A 20,585-nucleotide genomic window follows, 5' to 3' on the forward strand; every position below is an offset into this window, starting at 1 on the left:
GAATATCGTTGAATTGAAAAACAAATTAATCAACTGGAATGGTTCAATTAAGATGTTATTCAAATGAGGGTGATCAATATTTTGTCAATGAACACAAGTTATTGATCGCTTCTTAATGTGGCTATAAGATAACATATGTTAATCAATCGTTAATAATGTTATAAATCCACATATCCATACACACCAACAATATTATTGGCTTTGGGTGTTTCAGTTCCTGAGCATAAATCAGGCATGCGCGACTTTGTTGCTCCTTAACCCAATTACCACCGGGCAAAGCTCACAGGTCAAAGTCCAACTAACTTGAACTAGGGAAAAGCCTTATTAGTGTAATGATGGAGGGCTTGTCCTTATAAATTATAAGGAAATTCACACATCTTTCGATATGTTACTTTTAACAAATAATGGGAAATGTATCGAAAAGCCATGTACTTTGTTCAAATGGCCAAATACGCTATTTTCCTGAAAAAAAGAAGAAAGAAGTTCTCCTACATTTGATCCAAACAAGTTTCTGTCGCTTATATTCAGATGACGTAGATATATTCTACATTATCATGATGACATGGATTTTTTTTTTATTATAGACGTGACAAAGAATTGAACCAAAGCAGCCCTTATGGTTATAGTTTTAAATATGGAGCAAATGAACAATCAAAGTTCCATATATGGGGGTCAAATAAACCCTTAAAATGTTCATGGTCACAAAATATAGATAGAGAACTTGCAAAAAAAAAATTACCATTAAAAGAAAAATGAAAATATGTAACAAATAAATTTTAATTAATTTATAAAACATATTGCCAATGCACTGGCAATTTACAACATAATCAACGTACGATTACAAAATAGACTGGTGATCAACTTAGTTTACAATTCTAACATTGAGGAAGATCACGTGGTGGAGGTCCCAATGTTGATGATGGATTTGGTCCATTCTCAACCACGAAAGCCGTCGACATGCCCCATGAATGGTGAACATCCAAGTGACAATGCACGAACCACACACCTGTAGCATATAGTACAGATTTACAAAGATAACACGTTAGTATCCGAGATACTAGTCGAAGTCAATCAAAATATTGTTAAGATTAGTTACTTTGCCATTCAGTTTACCTGGATTGTTTGCGGTGAATCTGATGACAGTCCAGCCTTCAGTAGGGATAAGTACAGTGTTACGATACGGAGGATTAAGTAGATTGAACTTTTCACGATCCTTTATAGGGTTGTAATTTCCAAAACCTTGAGCCAAAACATGGAAGCTGAACCCATGAAGGTGGATCGGATGATGATTACCAGCTGCAATCAAGGCTGTATCTTGGAACACAATCTCCACCGTCGAATTGAACTTCAATTTCTTCGCACTTGTCGTCCTCTTAGGAAATAACAGTGACAAATTCGAATTGATACTAGAGTTCACGTAGTCAAACGGGATCGGAGGATTGTTGGGGAAATCAGTGGTGTAGATTCCGGTCACATTGTAATAAAATGCTTCCAACATAGACAATCTCGTTGGGAGAACGAACGATATGTTGCTCATGCTAGCTATAATTCTATTTCCAGGTGGACCCATAGTGCAATTTGGGCACGGTGACATCCCCAATCCGACGGTCACAAACATCCGCTCGTCAACCTTAAGTGGGACCGGTACAAAGTGGGGCCCTTCGATTAAGCCAGTCAGGTTGCTCTGGAACTTGTGGGCCTTAGCCGTGTCGTTATGCACAGGGAGTACTGGCATTACCGGTAGCTTTGATTGGTTTGACCCGTCGTAAACGACGACGCCTCTCGTCGTTGTGTTTTCACCGGGTAATGGCAGAGCATCGTACTGTGCGGACGCCATGTAGTAAGACCGCACCGGTTGGTTTGCTGTGAAGAGGACGTCGGTGGTTTGGCCGAGAGCAACCATGACAACGTCGGTGATGTAAGGGGTGGTGTATGACCCGTCAATGCCTACAACTGTCATGCTGTGATTGGCTATCTTGAAGAAAAGGTTGTTGTCAAGCCCAACATTGACTATTCGTAGGAGATATGTTTTTCCTTTCCTCACATTTAGCTTGTACATTTCTAACATGACAAGACAACAAAGAATTAGGACAAATATTACAACTTATTACAAAGAAAATTAACTTTTGATCGATGTTACTCACGATTCTCCGAACAAGGGTAGAGATTTCCGGGCAATCCATTGATAAAGTAAGCATTGTTTACAATAGGAGCACCACCGGCCTCTAGTGTAATATCTTCGGCATCTATGATATTCATATTCCACCACTCTCCTGATATTGAATTTCAGTTAATCATTAATAGGTAATATAGTAATTTGAATTATGATGAAAATATATATATATATATATATATATATATACATATATATTATAATGAATCTTAATTATGTACCTAATATGATGGGAATTTCGCGAAAAGGAGTTGGGAATGGGTATGAATGGCCTAATCTCGGTTTGATTATGATTAACCCAAAAACTGTAGCGCGAAGCCATTGATCATGAGCATGCCAAAAAAGGGTTCCTTCATGTTTGGTGATGTTGAATTTGTATGTAAAACTATATCCGGTGCGTATTGGACATTGAGTTATCATACTAGGTCCATCTGCCCATGGACTTAGACCCGACACTCCATGCCTGCATAAACATTATTTGTCAATAATAATTCAAACATTAATCGTGGTATATTTAATTTATCAACATCTATTGATAATGATGTCTGATAAAGACACTTGTTTTTTTTCCACCACGGTTGTTGGAACTCAATAATATCTTTTGATATAAGAATTGGACAAAATCTTACAACAAGTAAAGAATAATAGGATTCAGCCAGAGAAAAACTCATTGAATATTATAATCTGATGGTCTGATTAAGTCAAACCTATATATGTGGATGTCATTCTACTTCAAGAAAATGGACAGTAAAATATACTTACCAGTGAATAGTAATGTTGTATGGAGATTTATTGAAGACGTGGACAATAAGGGTATCACCCTCACGAACAGTCAACGTTGGGCCAGGAAACTTTCCATTCACTGCAGTAATTACTTGCTCTTTACAGAGTCTCCGAAGAGTAAGGTTTTGTACCTGAAAGTCAAACAAAAAAAATAATGACATGGTAATTAAACTCGGGCCGTCAAGTCCCGATCCACAAAGAGTCTCAAAAAACGACATGGTAATTAAGTTGGGTTAAAACCCAATGCGTAAGAGTTTTTTTCCAAGGATATTAGTACTCTGTACTTCCTCAACCTTAAATTAAGAAGGTGAAGAGAAAGAAAAGAAATGAAAGATTTGTAGCATATATGCAGGAAATTACGTACGTAAAAGGTGTGTTCCACGATTGCAGGAGAAGCAGAAATTGAAGAAGCTAATATAGCTAAAACACAGGCAAGCAAAGGAACAACTGCATAGCTTGTCGTATTCTTCATATATGTCGTCTGCTTGAAGGATATATAACTAGCTAGCTAGAGAAGGTTTTAAGAGAGAGATGAGAGGGAAAGACCAAGTGAAGCCCTTATTTATACGAGAAAGAGAGCATGAGTTTCTTAAGCCAACTTGGTGACTTGGAGAACAATTTGGCGATTATCTCTTTCAATATTGACATTTTCTAAGAGTATTAGGCTGCGAAGTATTGATATAATATACAGTAGTTCCTTTCAAAAGATGGGCTGATTTGTTGTTTTTTAAAGGAAAAAGATAGGTTGATTACTCTTGTTTATGTCCATAAAAGATTACGTACTCTCTCTCTCTTTTTTTTTTGATAAATTTGATGGATTTTATTAAAACTGGAAGATAGAAATTACAAGCCAGAAGCCCAAAACTGACGACCCAAACTAGTCCCAAACCACAACAGCCAATATCGAGAAGACATTTACATCAGAGACCAGAACCAGATAATTAGAGAAGTCCCAGTATGTACTCATTGAGAAGTTAACTAGTTAAATAGCAACATGATTTTCTTTATACATTGAACATTTGACCAAGTTGAAAATTCAAGCAAAAAACTCATATATAGGTTTTACCAAATGGAGTGTTTGACTACGCATTAAAAACCCTATTGTATGCTTGTGATGTGAATGACCCACAAGTTTGAACAGCTATATACACCATGCATATTCTTTTCCAATTGAGCGAGCTGACTTATATCTTAATCAAAAGGACACTTCACCATCATTTAATGGGTGTTATTGCAGTGAGGTGCAATAAATATACAAGATTTTGAATACCTACTTAAATCATTTTCTTCGTGATCGCGTAGTTGAACCCGATAGTCAAGGGTTGAATGAGTTATATAATGGATCACGTCCAACATGCACAATTTTGTAACATATCTTATAATTAGTCAAGTACTTGTTCTTTCGGTGTGATTTCATTTGATTATGAAATGGATTTTCATTGTTAAGAGTAATATAATTATTTAAAATTTTGAACAAACTACATTTGCACAATATATTCACTTGTGTAGTAGCCTCTTGAACAAAACATTAGAGTTATCGTACTTTTTTTTTTTTTCTTTCTTTTTACAGTGGAAATTGTAGTCACTATCTTTTGAGTGTGCACTAAGTAAATCCACCGAACATGCTTACTAACTGCGCATGTCGGGCAAACCCATGAAAAATTTATGTGTGAGCTCATGCCACCAAGAAGGATTGAGCCCTGGTGCAGGAGTATGATTACCATACACCTTACAACTAGTGCAACAGTACTTGAACAACACAAATTAACATCTTCAATGAATAACCGTTGTTATTTATAGTCTTGCATGTAAACGGATCTAAAATTTGGGCTTTACATTTTATTATGGCCTGAAACAGGCCCAATTGTTATCCATCATCGTAAAATGCAATGGTGTGTATTTGCTTGGGACCAGAAGACAAAAAATGATTTTTTCTTGGCCCATTAAAAAAATTTTGTACTTCAATAAGGCCTATTTGTTGGTCTCTTTCTAATTGCCCCAACATGAAGGGATGGAACATTGCATGCCTCCACGTTGCCCTAAAATGAGACCTACATCTCACACACACTCACATTTTTATCTTTAAATTAATATTGGGTCTCACCTCTATTACTCAAAAATTAAGTTAGCAAATTTTTATCGTTGTACAAATATTTTGTTGCCCCATCCACATTAGTAAAACATTTTCCACAATACAATCAGATCAACAAAACATAAATTCACATACATTACCCATGCCCCAACAAAAAACTATCATTGTGGTTGCTCTAAAGCTAACGAATCTCATGTGTTGTGGACCTTGTGGCATCTTAAACGTACAAAAGAGGACTGATTTAAGGCCCAATAACAGAGGAAAAGACCAAATCAGTAAATACAATCATAATAATTAAGTTAAGCTTTATTTGTATTATTGCAATCAAACTTGCCGAATAGAACATCAAATAAAAAAAGAAAGTGAAAAATAAAATTAAACTAAGTTGTTGCAGCAATTGTACATCACAATGAATGTGTACATGCCCAACGTAATCAATGTGTACGTATCTTGATCAATCTTTTTGAATGTACATATAAAAATTTCTAACACTTGGGTAGGTCCGGTGGCGGAGGAGACGCCCTTGTTGCCGGTGTTGGTCCGTTCTCAACCACGAAGGCCATAGCCATACCCCACGACATGTGCGAGTCCAGATGACAATGCACGAACCACACACCTGCATCCACATATGTAAATATATTGATCATTGATTAGTTAATTAATCAAAAATTTAAAGAAATTGATTTTTTTTTGTTAACCAAAAAAACTACATCATGCAAGGTTAACAATTGACATGGGCCTAAACTTAGGCAGTCAGGTACTTAGGCACATAAATTTGTCATCTGACAATAGCGTAAGTTGGGTCAAAACTTCACACGTGGTCATAAGGGTATTGCAGTCAGTGAAAATCAAATTCAAGACCTCCCGAGTTCATATGTTTTGACCCGGAGAAATTAACCAATTAGTTCATCATCAAGTGGTTAGAAAATTGAGTAATTCACATGAATCTAAGCAAAATTACCTGGATTATCAGCTCTGAATCGGACAACAGTCCAGCCTCCAGTAGGTACAAGGACAGTGTTACGATATGGAGGATTGATTAAGTTGAATTTTGGACTATCCCTTACAGGATCATAGTTTCCAAAACCTTGGGCCAATACATGGAAGCTAAACCCATGAAGGTGAATTGGATGGTGGTTTCCAAGTGTAACAATAGCCGTATCTTGCAACACCACTTCCACCGTTGAATTAAACTTCAATTTCTTCACGCTCGTTGATCTTTCCGTAAATATTAGTGATTGGTCAAAGCTGATGCTGGTGTTGACATAGTCGAAGACTTTGGGAGGATTATCAGGGAAATCAGTGGTGTAGATTCCACTCACATTGTAATAAAATGCTTCCATCATAGACAATCCTCTCGGAGGCACAAATGACTTGTTGTTCATACTAGACGACAACGCATTCCCCATTATACCATTGTTACACGTGTACGACGGTGGGCACGGGATGAGCGCTAATCCTGTGGTCACGAACATGCGCTCGTTTACCTCAAGTGGAACCGGAAGAAAGTGTGGGGACCCGGGCAAGCCAGTGAGGTTGCTTTGGAACCGGTGGGTGGTGTTGGTGTCGTGACTGTCTGGTAGAACCGGCACGGAGGGTGCCACCGATGGGTTCGCTCCTTCGTAGACTATGAGGCCACGAGTGGTGGTGTTTTCACCGGGTAATGGAATTGTGTCGTATAAGCTTGATGCCATGTAATAGGATCCGACGGGTTGGTTGGCGGTAACGAGGACGTCGGTGGTCTGGCCGAGTGCAACCATGAGAACATCGGTCACGTAAGGGGTGGTGTATGCCCCATCAATGCCCACAACTGTCATGCTGTGATTGGCTATCTTGAAGAATAGATTGTTGTCCAATCCAGTGTTGACTATTCTTAATAGATACGTTTTTCCTTGCTTCACGTTAAGCCTAAACATTTCTGTCAATTAAGGATCAAACAAATAAAGTATGAGACATACCATCAATTAAAAAATTGAATCAATTAATTAAAAAATGTTAAGGATCCCAGCATTTTCTGTCTCATCTTAAATGCTATGGACGCATATGATCCATGTGGAATGTATGCGTTCATTACAACATTTTTAATAGATGGGACAAAAAACATTGTATCCTTAAGATTTCTAATTAATTAATTATAGTGTTATGTGACTTACGGTCTACTGAGCAAGGATAGGTATCTCCTAGTAATCCATTAATAAAATAGGCGTCATTAACGATTGGAGGACCACCGGACTCAAGTGTAAGTCGTTCTGCTTCAATAATGCTTATATTCCACCACTCTCCTGAAATTAGAGTTAAAGACATGATTATTTTTTATACATAAAAAAATTAATAAAAAAATGTAAACTTAGTGAGAATAATTAAGGAGTGGGTACCTAATAAGATGGGGACTTCACGGTAGGGTTTAGGGAATGGGTAAGAGTGGCCCAATCGTGGTCGAACTATGATTGCACCAAAGACTGTAGCTCGAAGCCATGCATCGTGAGCATGCCAAAATAGGGTTCCTTCGTGCTTTGTGATATTAAATTTATAGGTGTAGTTATGTCCGGTGCGTATAGGACATTGGGTTATCATACTAGGCCCATCGGCCCATGGGCTCAGCCCAGACACTCCATGCCTGCATAAATATCATAGCAATCATTACAAAGGAAACTTGACCATTTGTTCCATCAATTCAACAAAAGTGGTTGCACCATATTGAAATCAAACTAGCCAGAGCCAATCAAGGTCATGGTAAAGTCTATCATTTCAGTGTTTTTTATTTCAATTATACCAAATGTTGAGATGGATGCATACGATTTCACATGAATCATGGAAGATATGTGGGACTCACGATTTCACATGTATAATGTGCATCCATTCCAACATTTGAGATAGTTAAAACAAAAAATACTGAAATTCTTACCATCTTTGTAAACTACATCTTCAGAAAAACAAATGTTGTCTGTTTTCTATATTCTGCAGTGTAGTGTTTTGTATTGTCAAAAGTCAAAGTGGGTTGTTATATTTACCAGTGAATGGCGAGGTTGTTAGGAGACTTGTTGAAGACGTGGACAATAAGGGTGTCTCCTTCACGAACAGTTAAAGTAGGACCAGGAAATCTTCCGTTCACTGCAGTTATTACTTGTTCTTTGCATAATCTATTCACGGTGAGATTTTGCACCTGCAAATAAAATTTATTAAAAAAAAAAATCAATGTCAAAATATTGCTAAATTATTTCTAGATAAAGACACTTGAGGGCCACGAGAGACAGGTTGGTCAAAGCCTTAGAAAAACAACTTACAATAGGAAATTTTCAAATTGAGACCAAGAAAATTGCACGCAACATCAACAATGACAATAAAATATGAGGATTCAAAATTTACAATCAACAATACTTATTATTTGTGTCTTCTCCAGATGAAGAAATCTCAATTCAACACACGGATTACCTGTTGAGAAGTCGTAAGCCCAAATAATTGAGACAGACGATTAATTTGTAGCCACTATATACCTCATTATATAATTATTAATAGATCATCAAATCTTAAATCACTCTTAACATTCTCGTCACTGAAGAAACGAGCATGCATGAAGAGAGAACGAGAAATAAAGAACATATAAAAATGAACTGAGTATGAATTGAAGAATTACATTAAACCAGTGTTCGACGATCGCAGCAGAGGCAAAATCTGTGCAAAGAAGGGTTAAAGCAAAACCCAGCAAAGGCAGAAGCAGATAATACTTGGCCATATTGATTATTCAAGTAGCTAGGTAGTATTAATGCAGAGATTGGTGATGAGTAATTGGTTTTGAAGAGATTGTGGAGAGGGAAGACAATGGAAGCTCCTATTTATATAGGAGAGTTTTGGGTAAGACATTTCGTAATTTACATTTGAATTAGTATCTTGAAGATAGGGAGTTAGATTATTATTCGCTAATATAATTAGTTTTCTTAATGACAAAAAAAAGAGTCTCTCTGTCTTTTTTGCGTGACAACAAAATGCATGAATATTTCTTTTGATAGAAATAATGCATGACTTTTGAAATTGCACAATTTGTTATTATTGCACAAAGTGTTATTATTGCACAAATAATATTAGTACTAGTTAGAGATATAAAATAAAAAATAAAAAAAAACATTACTAATAGCTCATGTTATGAAATGAATATATGTAATGAGGATGACCAGGCTCGATGACTGGAAAATTTATGCAATAAATGTAACTGATACTTTGAATGGAGAAGCTAGTGGATTTGACTAATGATACCTTTCTCGAAGAGAATGCAAGCTTGCCAAGTATTTCTTATCCCATTGACTCATTCGTATTTTATGATATTCGATTGGATTTTTATGTAATATAATTTGATCATGATTGAACTCCATTTACATATTATTTATTGTAAAATTCATTGTTTATAATTATACTCATAAAAAAAAGATGTTGTTTATGTCGTTTTGCTTCAAAATGGGTTTTGACTTCGGTTATGTACGAAATATTTATATTGATCGTTTCCAGCAAGTAAAGATAAAACCCTATTTGAAGCTCCAACCAATAACCATTAATATTTGGAAATGTCACGAATAATGTGTCACAATCGTCCAAGTCAAAGGGAAAGAAGGGTATGTGAAACTTCACATTAGCAGATCACAAGGTTTTTTTTCCAAAAAGCTTACCATAAGCGATGACATTGATTTAATCCAGGATTTGAAAAATCATTGAACCTTAGCTGTAAATATTAATATAATCATTATATATCATGAATTCAATACGCGCTTTTTAAATAAAATATAATATCTAGACAGTCATACGTATGGTTTATGAATGTGTAGACAAAGTCAACAAAACAGTAGAAGCAGCATGTCATGTTTCATTTCGATCTCTCCTTTTTTTCCACAAACAAACAAGGAATTAGCGCACAGATTTGAGTCAGTCGTTGATCAAATACTTATCCATCATACTGGCTAATTAATACTGAAGATTTAATTTCATTGTCGCCTAATTAATAGAATATACTCTTACCATTATTTTTTTTCTAGAAGAGCACGAGCAAATAACTAGTTTAGATATTTAATCAAGACCTTTATTTTCACAAAACACTTCTATTTGAATATTGTAGCGAGTAGAATACGGAGAATGTAACTCTTAGAATTACCTTAGGTTTATCGGGAGATTGAGTTGTTGTTTTTTTATAACCGAGAACGATACCATACAAGTTTGCTTTTTGAACATTCCATGTGAACGATTGAGTTGGCTGGACATGAATCATTCCAGTAATGCAATCCAAATTTGGCTCACCGCAATAAAAAAGGACCATGTGACTTGACAGTGAAATTAGGGATATATAACGGCACGATCCAGCGACCGGAGACCTGCGCTCTCCCTGATATTCATCTATGAGCGTCGCCATGCACTGCACAAGCAGATTAAGTTGGTGCTGTTTTCTTCATTGCAATCGTGCTATTTTGTGGTTATGGAGTTGCTATTTTGTGATAATCACACACACATATATACATGCATACGCAGAGAAGATAAAGAGATATAGTACGAGTCTGTACTATCCAATTGTACATGAACTAGATTAATTAACTACCACATGTACTGCACACCTTGTATTAAAGAACTCAAATTTTCAAATCAGATCAGATGAGATCTCACATCGACCCATACAAATTATATTACTCTAGGGGTCTCTTCCTTTTTTTCCTTAATGTACTAGTGTAGTACAATATATTGGTGCAAGTACTTTAATTTGTCACTTTCAAATGATCAGAAACTTTGTACAGTGGTAAATTTAATTTGCAGCAATGATCAGTAATTTCATAGCTACATTCATCCTTCAAAATTCATAACGCCAATGTTTTTTAGACACAAACTGAGTATGTGGAAGTGGTAGAGTTGTAGATATGCAATTTAGAGATCACTGTTCAATTCATATGAAAGCCTTTTTTACATATTATGTGAGACTAATTAAGATCCATGTACATCTTATATGTCTCCAATCTCGCTCACTGCACTTAATGTAGATGGAAACAATAAAGAAATATTAAACCAATGTTCAATCAAAATAAACACATTGGAATTCACTAGAAATGAGAAAACTCTTTAGAGCTTCAATATATTTCTTAAAGTTAGAGATAATGATTAATAAGGCTAGGTACAACACTAAAAATGATGAAAAAAGTAAAAATATAAAATTACGACAATGCCTATAGAACATAAAACACCTTGAACGATGAAATTTTGTGAAAACAAAGTGGGGGCCCCCAGCTCTGCTCAACACATCGTTTCGCTTCAACAAATCGAATTTCGTCCAATTCTGATAACGTGACAATTTTTAATCCTACTAATCGATTTTATTGTAAATAAAGCAAACTATCAAAATAGTCCTATATATATCAGCACTTGTGCACAATAATTATTTACAAAATAACAAAAAACATTAGTTACTGTATTTTCCAAGGATAATACTAGTCTGGGAGACGATATGTATATATCTAGATGTGGACAAATTTTGACGACTTCAAATTCAAAAATCCAAGTTAGTTGGCAATTGAAGAAGGTGACGATAAATTGCACACCACAATTATCAATGCCTCAAGTAGTATCCAATTTGGTCCTGATGTCATTTGAAATTTGAATTGTTCAACCATGTAAGAACACAAATTAGACCATCATTTGATTTGTCCAATTAAATTCTATCCTTAATTGATGAATTTCAACACACAAATTAAGGTTTCTTAATTTGTACTGGCCGATAATTTTTGCGGGACTCAAGCTATTGTTTGAACAAGATTGTCAAAAAAAAAAAACACTTGATTAATTCTTAAACGTGAAGAGATTGGCCTGGGAATTTTAAGTATTTAAATGATGATGGTGATTTGAGATCTCTTAAAGGTTAGTATTATATAATATAAATATATATAATATTATATTTATTGGGTGTTTGATAAAGCGCGGCAGGTTAACACCTTGACTTTTAGAATTAACAAGTGAGAGCAGATTTTTAAGTTCGACTTTTCCTTGTGGAATCTGTGGATTTCATACTTACGACTTAAAAACAAAACAAAACGACGAGTCATTACCGTGTTATTATATACTAAAGATTGGATGAGATAAATTATAACTCTTGTGGAGATGATTTTGATGAGTTTGGTCTTGTTAATTTGTTATATACTAAATGACAATTATTTTAATGTCTCTTATAGATATATGGTTAATTGTATATTTATGTGCAACAAATCATGGTAAGTCAACTATATATACAAAAACATAAATATCATAATTAAATGTGTTTACAAGCTATATATTTGTTTCCCGGAAGCACTACACATCAGTAAAACACATTTCTCAATACAACTGCATCAGCAAATCACAAATTCACACACATTATCCATGCCCCAGTAAAAAAATATCATTGTGGTTGCTCTAAAGCTAACGGATCTCATGTGTTGTGGACCTTGTGGCATCTTAAACGTACAAAAGAGGACTGATTTAAGGCCCAATAACAGAGGAAAAGACCAAATCAGTAAATACAATCATAATAATTAAGTTAAGCTTTATTTGTATTATTGCAATCAAACTTGCCGAATAGAACATCAAATAAAAAAAGAAAGTGAAAAATAAAATTAAAATAAGTTGTTGCGGCAATTGTACATCACAATGAATGTGTACATGCCCAACGTAATCAATGTGTACGTATCTTGATCAATCTTTATGATAATCTTTTTGAATGTACATATAAAAATTTCTAACACTTGGGTAGGTCCGGTGGCGGAGGAACCGCCCTTGTTGCCGGTGTTGGTCCGTTCTCAACCACGAAGGCCATAGCCATACCCCACGACATGTGCGAGTCCAGATGACAATGCACGAACCACACACCTGCATCCACGTATGTAAATATATTAATCATTGATTAGTTAATTAATCAGAAATTTAAAGAAATTGATTTTTTTTGTTAACCAAAAAAACTACGTCATGCGAGGTTAACAATTGACATGGGCCTAAACTTAGGCAGTCAGGTACTTAGGCACATAAATTTGTCATCTGACAATAGCGTAAGTTGGGTCAAAACTTCACACGTGGTCATAAGGGTATTGCAGTCAGTGAAAATCAAATTCAAGACCTTCCGAGTTCATATGTTTTGACCCGGAGAAATTAACCAATTAGTTCATCATCAAGTGGTTAGAAAATTGAGTAATTCACATGAATCTAAGCAAAATTACCTGGATTATCAGCTCTGAATCGGACAACAGCCCAGCCTCCAGTAGGTACAAGGACAGTGTTACGATGTGGAGGATTGATTAAGTTGAATTTTGGACTATCCCTTACAGGATCATAGTTTCCAAAACCTTGGGCCAATATATGGAAGCTAAACCCATGAAGGTGAATTGGATGGTGGTTTCCAAGTGAAACAATAGCCGTATCTTGCAACACCACTTCCACCGTTGAATTAAACTTCAATTTCGTCGCGCTCGTTGATCTTTCAGTAAATATTAGTGATTGGTCAAGGCTGATGCTGGTATTGACGTAGTCGAAGACTTTGGGAGGATTATCAGGGAAATCAGTGGTGTAGATTCCACTCACATTGTAATAAAATGCTTCCATCATAGACAATCCCCTCGGAGGCACAAATGACTTGTTGTTCATAGTAGACGACAACGCATTCCCCATTATACCCTTGTTACACGTGTACGATGGTGGGCACGGGATGAGCGCTAATCCTATGATCACGAACATGCGCTCGTTTACCTCAAGTGGAACCGGAAGAAAGTATGGGGACCCGGGCAAGCCAGTGAGGTTGCTTTGGAACCGGTGGGTCGTGTTGGTGTCGTGACTGTCTGGTAGAACCGGCACGGAGGGTGCCACCGATGGGTTCGCTCCTTCGTAGACTATGAGGCCACGAGTGGTGGTGTTTTTGCCGGGTAATGGAAGTGTGTCGTATAAGCTTGATGCCATGTAATAGGATCCGACGGATTGGTTGGCGGTGACGAGGACGTCGGTGGTCTGGCCGAGTGCAACCATGAGAACATCGGTCACGTAAGGGGTGGTGTATGCCCCATCAATACCCACAACTGTCATGCTGTGATTGGCTATCTTGAAGAATAGATTGGTGTGCAATGCAGCGTTGACTACTCTTAATAGATACGTTTTTCCTTGCTTCACAATAAGCCTAAACATTTCTGTCAATTAAGGATGAAACAAATAAAGTATGAGACATATAATCAATCAAAAAATTGTATCAATTAATTAAAAAATGTTAAGCATCCTAGTATTTTCTGTCTCATCTTAAATGTTACGGATGCATATGATCCATATGAAATGTATGTGTTCATTACAACATTTTTAATAGTTGGGACAACAAAACATTGTATCCTTAAGATGGTTGATTAATTAATTATAATGTTATGTGACTTACGGTTTGCTGAGCAAGGATAGGCATCTCCTAGTAATCCATTAATAAAATAGGCGTCATTAACGATTGGAGGACCACCAGACTCTAGTGTAAGTCGTTCTGCTTCAATAATGCTTATATTCCACCACTCTCCTGAAATTAGAGTTAAAGATATGATTATTTTTTTATACATATAAAAATTAATTAAAAGGTGTAAACTTAATAAGAATAATTAAGGAGTGAGTACCTAATAAGATGGGGACTTCACAGTAGGGTTTAGGGAATGGGTACGAGTGGCCCAATCGTGGTCGAATTATGATTGCACCAAAGATTGTAGCTCGAAGCCATGCGTCGTGAGCATGCCAAAATAGGGTTCCTTCGTGTTTTGTAATGTTAAATTTGTAAGTGTAGTTATGTCCGGTGCGTATTGGACATTGGGTTATCATACTAGGCCCATCAGCCCATGAGCTTAACCCAGACACTCCATGCCTGCATAAATATCCGAACAATCATTATAGGAAGCTTCACAATTTGTTCTATATATCAATTCAACAGAAGTGGGTGCACCATGTTGAAATCAAACTAGCCTGACCCAATCAAAAGACAACTAAAATATTGAGATGAACGCACATGATTTCATATGAATCATGTCAGCTATGTGAGATCCACGATTTTACATGTATAATGTGCGTCAATTCCAACATTTGAAATAGTTGGGACAAAAAATACTGAAAGTCTTAACATTTTTGTAAAATAGTGTTTGTATTGTCAAAAATAGTCAAAGTGGGTTGTTATGTTTACCAGTGAATGGTGAGGTTGTAAGGAGATTTGTTGAAGACGTGGACAATAAGGGTGTCTCCTTCACGAACAGTTAAAGTAGGACCAGGAAATCTTCCATTCACTGCAGTTATTACTTGTTCTTTGCATAATCTATTGACAGTAAGATTTTGCGCCTGCAAATAAAATTTATTAAAAAAATCAATGTTAAAATATTGCTAAATTATCTATAGAAAAAAACACTCGACGGCCACGAGAGACAGGTTTGTCGTCTTTAGAAACTTCAAGAAACAACTTACAATAGGAAAATTTCAAATTGAGACCAAGAAAATTGCACGCAACAATAACAATGACAATAAAATATGAGGATTCAAAATTTACAATCAACAATGCTTATTATTTGTGTCTTCTCCAGATGAAGAAATCCCAATTGATCAATTCAACATACGGATTACCTGTTGAGAAGTCCTAAGCCCATATAAATGAGACTAGGGCTAGAACTGAGTCGGAATTATCGGTCATTATCAGTTAACCGATCCATTATCGGTCGATCGGTCGATATTGTATCGTTAACCGATCCACATAGTCGGGCCGATAATGACAACCGACCCACGCATTTGTGGGTCGGTTGGTGATTTCTATAATACTAAAATGTTGATTGGCTGATATGATCAGTCAACCAAGAATTTAATGAAATTGGGCGAAAAACCCTTAAATTAGTTAAAAACTTAAAACTTAAATCGCCCAACTGATAATAAGTTTATAAAAAAACACAAACACAAACTCAAACTTCCAATATTATCGGCCCAAGCCCATTTCTCAAAGTCTCTTGAAGACTCAAACTCTCAAAATATCGGTCAAACTCAAACTCTCAAAGAGTCAAATACTCTCTCACATCTCAGCTCTCACTGTCTCTCTCACAGTCTCACGCTCACTGTGTCAACTCTCAACTCTCACAAAATCACGAATCAATCTCAATTCTCAAACCCTAGAAGCAAAACGGCAGAGAAGATTCGAAGATAAGGCCAAAACTAGAAGCCTCTCTCAGTCTGTCTTCGTCCCGCAAGGTAGCAAGGAAGCTTCTCAGTTCTCACTCTCAGACTCTCAGGGCCTCAGTCTTCGAAGTTCGAATCTCTTCTGTGACTCAACTCAGGTAACTGTAGGTAAGGTTTATCTATGACTCTTTGATTTGCGATTTTGAATTAAGGATTCGGATTTACTGATTTAGGGTTAGGGATTGTATGTGGATTTGAGACTTTCGAGTTGGGATTTAGCCTAATGTTTGCAACTTTTTTCTTGTTGCTTGTCTGTTTGAATGTTTGATTAGGGATCAAAAAAAATGGAAATTTGGATCAAACTGAGCAGATTTTGTAATTCGGTATATCCGTGATTGCAGTGAAGCTGCTGGTTGTTAGAGAGTGGAGACTACAGTGATTGAAGCTGCTACCTATTGCAGACCTGTTGTTTATTCTGGGACCTGCAATGTTGCTGCTGCCTTATCTATTTTACAATTCAGATTTCAGAGACTTGTATAGGGTCGGTTGTTACCAATAACCGACCCACAGTTGGTTGCCATCCATCACCCGAACCATAAGGGTCGGGCCGATAATGGTTTTAGAAATCTCTAAAATTTGGTTTCTCGGGTCGGACCGATAATCAACCGACCCATCTCAGTCCCAGCCCTAAATGAGACAGACGATTTGCAGCCACTATATACCTCATTACATAATTATTAATAGATCATCAAATCTTAAATAACTCTTAACATATTCTCGTCACTGAAGAAACGAGCATGAAGAGAGAACGAGAAAGAAAGAAAATATAAAAATGAACTGAGTATGAATTGAAGAATTACATTAAACCAGTGTTCGACGATCGCAGCAGAGGCAAAGTCTGTGCAAAGAAGGGTTAAAGCAAAACCCAGCAAAGGCAGAAGCAGATAATACTTGGCCATATTGATTATTCAAGTAGCTAGCTAGTATTGCAGAGATTGGTGATGAGTAATTGGTTTTGAAGAGATTGTGGAGAGGGAAGACAATGGAAGCCCCTATTTATATATAGGAGAGATTTGGGTAAGACATTTTCGTAATTTACATTTGAATTAGTATCTTTTTTGTGTGACAACAAAACCGCGGGAGTGCATGAATATTTCTTTTGATAGAAATAATGCATGCCTTTTGAAATTGTACAGTGTGTTATTATTGCACTAATAATATTAGTACTAGTTATGACTAATAGCTCATGTTACGAAATGAATATATGTAATGAGGATGACCAGGTTCGCTGACTGGAAAATTTATGCAATAAATTTAACTGATACTTTGAATGGAGAAGCTAGTGGCCTTGACTAATGATGCCTTTCTCGAAGAGAATGAAAGCTTGCCAAGTATCTCTTATCCCATTGACTCATTCGTATTTTATGATATTCGATTGGATTTTATGTAATATAATTTGACCATGATTGAACTCCATTTACATATTATTTATTGTAAAATTCATTGTTTATAATTCTACTCATAAAAAAAATGTTGTTTATTTCATTTCGCTTCAAAATGGGTTTTGACTTCGGTTATGTATGAAATATTGGCACTATCCACACATTATCAATCACTTAGTTGGTGAATTTTTCTGGTGTCAAACTGTATAGACTCGAGAGGTTCTGAATTTGATTCTCATTGAGAGCCACACGTTTATATCGAATGTTCAAATGACAAATTTATTTGGTGTCGATTTTTATTTTTTAAAAAAAAACTATCCATACGTACATTATTGTTAGTTATCCATCATACTGGCTAGTTAATACTGAAGATTTAATTTCCTTGTCGCCTAATTAATAGAATATACTCTTACCATTATTTTTTTTCTAGAAGAGCACAAGAAAAAAACGAGTTTAGATATTTAATCAAGACCTTTATTTCCACATAACACTTCTATTTGAACATTGTAGCTAGTAGAATATGGAGAATGTAACTCGTAGAATTACCTTTGGTTTATTGGGAGATTGAGTTGTTGTTTTTTTATAACCGAGAACGACACCATACAAGCTTGTTTCTTGAAGATTTCATGTGAACAATTGAGTTGGCTGAGAATGTATCATTCCAGTAATGCAACCCAAATTTGACTCTCGCAATAAAAAGACCAAGTGACTTGCCGGTGAAGTTAGGGATAGCGGCACGATCCAACGACCGGAGACTTGCGCTCTCCCTGATATTCATCTGTGAGCGTCGCCATGCACTGCACAAGCAGATTAAGTTGGTGCTGTTTTCTTCATTGCAATCGTGCTATTTTGTGGTTATGGAGTTGTTATTTTTTGATAATCACACACACATATATATATGCATGCATACGCAGAGAATATAAAGAGATATAGTACAAGTCTGTACTATCCAATAGTGGAATCTGTGGATTTCATACTTATGACTTAAAAACAAAACAAAACAAAAAGACTAGTCATTACCACCACAATTGCTGGCAATTAAAGAAGGTGATGATAAATTGCACACCACAATTATCAATGCCTAAAGTAGTATCCAATTTGGTATGTCATTTGAAATTTGAATTGTTCAACCATGTAAGAACACAAATTAGACCATCATTTGATTTGTCTAATTAAATTCTATCCTTAATTGATGAATTTCAATACACAAATTAAGGTTTCCTAATTTGTACTTGCCAATAATTTTTGCGGGACTCAAGCTATTGTTTGAACAAGATTGTCAAAAAAAGAAACACTTGATTAATTCTTAAACGTGAAGAGATTGGCCTGGGAATTTTAAGTATTTAAATGATAATGGTGATTTGAGATCTCTTAAAGGTTGTATTATATAAATATAAATATATATAATATTATAATTATTGGGTGTTTGATAAAGCGTGGCGGGTTAACACCTTGACTTCAAGAATTAACAAGTGAGAGGTGATTTTTAAGTTCGATTTTTCCTTGTGGAATCTGTGGATTTCATACTTATGAATTAAAAACAAAACAAAACAAAACGACTAGTCATTACCGTGTTATTATATACTAAAGATTGGATGAGATAAATTATAACTCTTGTGGGGATGATTTTCATGAGTTTGGTCTTGTTAATTTGTTATATACTAAGTGACAATTATTTCAGTGTCTCTTATAGACATATCGTTAATTATATATTTATGTTCAAGAAATCATGGTAAGTCAACTATATATACAAAAACATAAATATCATAATTAAGTGTGTGATGACAATTCTCATTAGGAGCGATATATTTGTTCCCACGTATGCGTGTTGGGTCAACTTACCATATCGACAAGTGAAAAATTCATGTATGTATTGACCTGACAGCCTTAGTTTAAACCCATATATCGGTTTTCAAAATGATAAACTTGTATGGTATCGATATAAAAAAATATTATTTTTTAATTATATTTGTATGTTATCTTGTCATCTTGTGCACTCGGTCTTATCATCATAATTGTATCTTACCTACCTGTATTATGAAAACAATTCAAAAGGTCAATGGATTTCCTTGTGTCTTTTGTGTCTTTTGATCAAGTCGATCAGTCGAGTGAAGAAAGCATCTGGCATTAAAAATTCAAGAATTGATGAGAACCCACAGATTTATAATGTAATCTTATTGATTGCTTTGATGCTACGCATTGCTTAGGATAAGTGATTTCTACGTTTTGAGGATGACAATGCATCACCATGACTTTCACAAATAAACATATTTGGACAAATATAGTGTTCTAATTTGCAAGGGATTATCTTTTTGTTGCCGGTGTTGACAAAATTTATATGTAGATGTATTGTCTGCTATGTGTCTTAAGGCCGACACGGTTTTTATCCTTAAAAAAGTATTCTACAATTGAGAGGAATTGAACTCGAATTTATAAATCACATGGTTAACTCTCGTAACCGATGTGAGAGATTTTGCATTTCTAACAATATGTGCAACACTAATTGAAATGGATTCAAACTTGCTGGTTTGAACTAGTGCAGGGCACATGACGTAGGTGTTGCCAGTTGCCACACAAACTGGTCCGTGCCTTAATTGTCCGGCCCATTACAAGAAAAATAAAAAAGAAGCCCGTACCTTTGCTTTTGGGCTGGCGGAGGCCCGTAGACATGAATTATGTAGTGATGAGGGACGCAGGCTCGTCAGCCCGTGGATGGAGTTGGTCCCATTACAAATAAAGAATGAAAGTCGCGGTCATGGGCATAATTGAGCGAACAATTTTATCTGGCCCAGTGTAATAAAATATACATTGGGCTAACTAGGCCGGAACTTAATGTGGCCCATTAATGTAGATGTCCTCCAAGTAACATGGTTGATGGTTCATTGGTTCTAATATCCGAAATGGGCTCTGTCTAGCTAGCTACAGTTGGTTTGGATTCACATCAAGT

At 35.9% G+C, this 20,585-nt stretch overlaps 3 protein-coding genes across 4 annotated transcripts; all 3 read right to left on the reverse strand.

Moving 5' to 3' along the window:
• Positions 1-759: 759 nt before the first annotated feature.
• LOC119989822 (laccase-7-like) lies at positions 760-3,482 on the reverse strand. The gene is made up of 6 exons (XM_038835554.1): positions 3,321-3,482; positions 2,936-3,087; positions 2,395-2,636; positions 2,145-2,273; positions 1,114-2,061; positions 760-1,006 (listed from the first exon to the last, which is right to left on the reverse strand). Exons 1-6 carry the CDS (start codon positions 3,426-3,428, stop codon positions 876-878), a joined length of 1,710 nt encoding a protein of 569 aa, XP_038691482.1. The 5' UTR covers positions 3,429-3,482; the 3' UTR covers positions 760-875.
• A 1,916-nt stretch (positions 3,483-5,398) lies between these two features.
• LOC119991442 (laccase-7-like) lies at positions 5,399-10,517 on the reverse strand. 2 transcript variants are annotated; one of them, XM_038837799.1, is made up of 6 exons: positions 10,186-10,517; positions 8,060-8,211; positions 7,424-7,665; positions 7,202-7,330; positions 6,010-6,966; positions 5,399-5,664 (listed from the first exon to the last, which is right to left on the reverse strand). In XM_038837799.1, the coding sequence occupies exons 1-6, from the start codon at positions 10,438-10,440 to the stop codon at positions 5,534-5,536; spliced, it is 1,866 nt and encodes a 621-aa protein (XP_038693727.1). In that variant the 5' UTR covers positions 10,441-10,517; the 3' UTR covers positions 5,399-5,533. The 2 variants fall into 2 exon arrangements, with proteins under 2 accessions (XP_038693727.1, XP_038693732.1); XM_038837804.1 differs by lacking the exon at positions 10,186-10,517 and adding an exon at positions 8,683-8,920.
• Positions 10,518-12,564: 2,047 nt separating this feature from the next.
• Positions 12,565-17,287, reverse strand: LOC119991456 (laccase-7-like). Its single transcript, XM_038837811.1, has 6 exons — positions 17,057-17,287; positions 15,226-15,377; positions 14,672-14,913; positions 14,449-14,577; positions 13,256-14,212; positions 12,565-12,911 (listed from the first exon to the last, which is right to left on the reverse strand). Exons 1-6 carry the CDS (start codon positions 17,153-17,155, stop codon positions 12,781-12,783), a joined length of 1,710 nt encoding a protein of 569 aa, XP_038693739.1. The 5' UTR covers positions 17,156-17,287; the 3' UTR covers positions 12,565-12,780.
• Positions 17,288-20,585: the final 3,298 nt, after the last annotated feature.

This window comes from Tripterygium wilfordii, chromosome 3, assembly GCF_013401445.1.
Source record: "Tripterygium wilfordii isolate XIE 37 chromosome 3, ASM1340144v1, whole genome shotgun sequence".
Classification (NCBI taxonomy): domain Eukaryota; kingdom Viridiplantae; phylum Streptophyta; class Magnoliopsida; order Celastrales; family Celastraceae; genus Tripterygium; species Tripterygium wilfordii.